Below are 4,484 nucleotides of genomic sequence, written 5' to 3'. Positions count from 1 at the left end.
AGGGGCCCCAGTCTGACAACATCCTGCCACCACTCTCTTTAGTACCGGTTCGTGGCACGAACCGGTGCTAAAGGTTCGCCACGAACCGGTACTAATGACCTCCGCCCCCTAGCCGTTCGAACCGGCATTAATGGTCACATTAGTGCCGGCTCAAATACAAACCGGGACTAATGAGATGCACATTAGACCCTTTTTCTACTAGTGCCCGCAAAGCCGACCCGTAAAAAAATATATTCCGCGAATATATTTTTTTACGGATCCATTTGGGGGGTTTGCATCTGTGCCGGCAGGGGCCAACCTGCAAAAGCTGTTTTGCGTGAACCGCAAACGCGTTTTGCGGGCCGACGGGATGCGGGGTTTGCTAGAGTTGCTCTTATAAAGCCAATTGCAACTTCGATTAAAAGAAAATAACTCTAAATGATTTTGGAGATAACAGAAAACCTTCTTCGGGACGAACCTTTCCATCCAAATTCTTACTCTAAACTAACAATAACTAGGGATACTAACATGCAATACATATCCCTAATTGATTGATTGCCTTGTGTGACATGAAGTTCTAGTTTGGCCAGATTGGGCCTCCTCCATCACTGATATGTGGCCCCCATACAACATCTAAAATATTCACCCATGTTAGGCCGAGTGCTGACTACGGGGTTGCCTAAAAAAAACTTCAAAAATCTAAGTGCAATAAGCTCCAACTTATTTATGGAAAACATTGCAGATTCTGACTTTGTGCAGTTGGTGCAACAAAAATCTTTGTTCTGCCCGTACAATATTTGTGATTTGGTGTCCATTTTCTAAACATACCACGTAGAGAGAGCCTATAAAACATAGAAGCATGCAACAAAATAAACTTCACATAAGAGCGACTGTAGCCGAGTCTCCAAAACACCCAAACTCCATGATGACTACCATATGGAGTGCATGCTGCAAAAAATAAACAACTCTTGCAGAGTAGCCCTATTGATCGATGTCGCCATGCATTATGGAGCACCCTTCATATATGGCCTCCGAGCCTTCATGTTTGGAGCCTCGGAGCCAACTTTTGGAGCACATTCCATCCAGCAAAACCGTGCGGCGCATGCATCAAAGAAAACAACAAATGTGCGTTGAAAAACTACAAAATTTACAAATTAGGCTAAAAATGTTTTTTTTAATTTGATGAAAAAAACGTACAAAATCCGTCAGTCTTTACGGCTACCATTGATCGTACTAGACGGCCTGCGGGCTGTGGCTATCAAATTGAAAGACCATTTATTGGGGGTACTTTTGTAATCCCTTATGGTGCGCAACAATCGTCCAGGTGATTTGCAAAAGTAAGTGTGTGGTAACCAGTGGAAAAAATAGCAATGCTATAGCATTCTGAGAAATGACCCACTAAATAAATAAGTGTACAATGTCTCGCTATAGCACGCGATAACGTGATATAGCACGATAATAGCATATTTTAAGGGACACACTATTTTATCATACCACGTTATTTTTTCATTGGTGTTAACCCGTGTACAAATGATATTCCTCCCATCAGATGGGTGAATGAACGGTATATGGGGGTGGCACGGTATCACCCGTGTTACCGGATGAATTCTTTTCTCAAGACCAAGCAACAAGATGATTTTGCGTAGAATATTTGTAAAATTTTGTCCAACTTTTAAACATAGCACATAGAGAGAACCCATAGAAATTAAGGGCATGCAACACATTTACCTCCAACATATCAACACATTTGCCTCCAACATATCAGCCAATGTTTAACAAGAGATTCAAAATCCACTGTGTCAACATTAAAGATCTGCTTAACCTCCCTCCAAACCAATATAGCTACAGTGCACTTAAAGAAGAGATGGTAGACTGACTCAATTTCGGTGGAATGACCACACTCTAAATGTTTAGGCATACCACGTGATTGACTCCAATATATCACAAATATGATTAACTCCGACAATCATGAATATAAAATGGAGCAACACTCGCATGCGACGTGATTAACTCCAACATACTCGTGGAGTATCAAGGACATGACAAGGGCAACACTGCTAGTATGCATGCGACACGGTTGACTCCATCGTAGGGAATATTTTCGACGTGAATTGGAGCCCAATTCGAACAGAATTCAAACTTTTGTCAACTTTCGAAACCAACTTTTGGAATTATACAGTGAACACATATGCAATGAGTAATATCCACCTGCCATCTCAACTCCAAGCTCAAGCGATTTGTCCCCAAACGTAGTTTGATGGCACGACGGGCATCTTCCTCGTCACTCGCTGAATGGTGGGATGCTTTGCTCGTTCCTGAAGTAGTCGTCAGGATCCGCCATGGCCTTGGCCATGGCAAGCCTCTGGAAGTTACCTCCGTAGTACTTCTCGCCCCAAACTCTACCGGCCTGGTAGCTGGTCACGTTGCCCACAACGACATTCTGACCGAGGTCGAGGTCCCTGTAGTTCACGTACGCACCCCTGGGGTTCTTGCTCACGTACGGCTCCATGAACGCGTACATGTCTCTGAGCCACCTCGTCTGCGCCGACCCGTCCGTGGCGGCGAACCAGAAGTTCATGTACTGGATGTTGTACAGCACGCCGCCGCGGTGCGGGAACGGCGTCGCCGTCTCCGGGAGGCTGCTCATCTTGGCGCCGTAGGGGTCCATGATCATCAGCCCGGCCTCCGGCTTGGCGAACCGGGCGAAGATCTCCGCCCACACGTCCTCGGCGATGGCCTGCCGGACGTAGTCGGAGGTAGCCTTGCTGAAGGGGGTGCTGGAGGTGGTCCGGTTCAGGATGTCCTCCACGGCGGCGGTGGCGCCCAGGTAGATGTAGGGCACGGACTGGATCCATGTCATCTCCCTGCAGTGCGTCCGGTTCACGCCGAGCTCCGGGAAGCGGCTGCCCATCAGCGGCAGCAGCGCGTCGCACGTGCCCAGGTACATGGACTGGAAGCGAGCCACCTGTTTTTGGAGGCGCACCGTGATGAAAATGTCCTCGGGGAGAGCCGGAGCGACCTGCTGCCATCTGGTGAGCATGCGCACCGCGCCCTCGTGGACGGACTTTAGGACGGTGAACATCGTCACCGTCGGCGGGACTGGCACGAGCTTCACGTTCCACGACAGCACGATGCCGAAGCTCCCGCCGCCGCCGCCCCCGCGGATGGCCCAGAACACGTCCGGCCCCATGGCTTGCTTGTCCACGAGCTCCCCGTTGGCGTCGACGAGCGTGGCGTCCAGGACGTTGTCGGCGGCGAGTCCGTACTTGCGCAGCAGCATGCCGAACCCGCCGCCGCTGAAATGCCCGCCCACGCCGATGGTCGGGCACAGGCCGGCTGGGAACGCCAGCTGCTTGCTCGCCTGCGAGATGGCGTAGAACAGCTCCCCGAGCGTCGCGCCGGAGTCCACCCACGCGGTGGCGGCCTCCCGGTCGACGCGCACGGAGCGGAGGTTGGCCAGGTCGACCACGGCAAACGCCTCGGGGCGCTCGGACCGGTACGAGAGGCCCTCGTAGTCGTGCCCGCCGCTGCGCACGCGGACGCGCACGTCGTGCCGGCGGCCGCACACGACGGCGGCCTGGACGTGGGAGGCATTCGTCGGCGTCACGATGCAGAGCGGCCTCACCGTGCCAGGCGTGGAGAACTTGGCGTTCCGGATGGAGGACGCCAGGACCGACGTGAACGAAGGCGAGCCCTGCGTGTACAGGAGCTGCTTGGGCATGGCCGCCGACAGGCATTGGAGGAAGCCGTCGGAGGAAGCCACGGAAGGGACGACGGACGCGTAGCAGGACAGGAGGCCGAAGAGGAGCCCCAGCGCTAAGCTACGACGCGACGCCATGAACGCCAAGTCGGTCCTCGCGTACCTCAAGGTGGACCGGATGGAGGACGCGAGGACGCGAGGACGATGCGGTGCTAGCTGTTGCAACTTCGCTATATTTGCATGGTGTCCGGCTCCACCTTCCACGTATAATTGGCCTTCGCTATCGGTCTTCAGCTGACAGCCATGCAGAAATAATACGGCCATCAGGATAAGGTGATAATCGACTGGCATCGCAAAGTGTAATGTAATCTAGTGGAGTAGTCGAGCAGGATATCTGAGCTGTGGAGCCTAGCTCTTACTCTTCACCAAATGCGATGACTTCTCGTCCTAGTGAGAGAAAAATCACGTGACTGTTTTTTTAAGAAAAACTTTTGATCTATTCATTTTCTGTCATGGCAGTAAAAAACTCAAAAGTAACAAAATTACATCCAGATCCGTAGACCACCTAGAGTGGGTCAAAGTATGGCCGCTGTCACCGTCCCTCTCTCATCGCAGACGGGCAAAACTTTGTTGTCGTTAAGGTTCAAAAAATGGGTAGACGTGAGCAAGGTGGTTGCCTTCTCCTAGTGCCCAAGCGGTGCTTAAACATCCTAGGTGTAGCCTAGACGGTAATATAGTTTTTATTATCAAGATATATATGTGGTATTATATGTGTACCAGTATTAATTTAGTGCATATAAATAGT

At 51.0% G+C, this 4,484-nt stretch overlaps 1 protein-coding gene across 1 annotated transcript; it reads right to left on the bottom strand.

The window, feature by feature from the left end:
- Nucleotides 1–1,942: 1,942 nt before the first annotated feature.
- On the bottom strand, nucleotides 1,943–3,858 carry LOC119340069 (berberine bridge enzyme-like 27). The gene has a single exon (XM_037611984.1). The coding sequence runs from the start codon at nucleotides 3,815–3,817 to the stop codon at nucleotides 2,261–2,263; it is 1,557 nt and encodes a 518-aa protein (XP_037467881.1). The 5' UTR covers nucleotides 3,818–3,858; the 3' UTR covers nucleotides 1,943–2,260.
- Nucleotides 3,859–4,484: the final 626 nt, after the last annotated feature.

The sequence above is a fragment of the Triticum dicoccoides genome, chromosome 7B, assembly GCF_002162155.2.
Source record: "Triticum dicoccoides isolate Atlit2015 ecotype Zavitan chromosome 7B, WEW_v2.0, whole genome shotgun sequence".
NCBI classification, from domain to species: domain Eukaryota; kingdom Viridiplantae; phylum Streptophyta; class Magnoliopsida; order Poales; family Poaceae; genus Triticum; species Triticum dicoccoides.
Note: the sequence above shows the minus strand (reverse complement) of the source record. Positions and strands in the feature narration are given on the sequence as shown.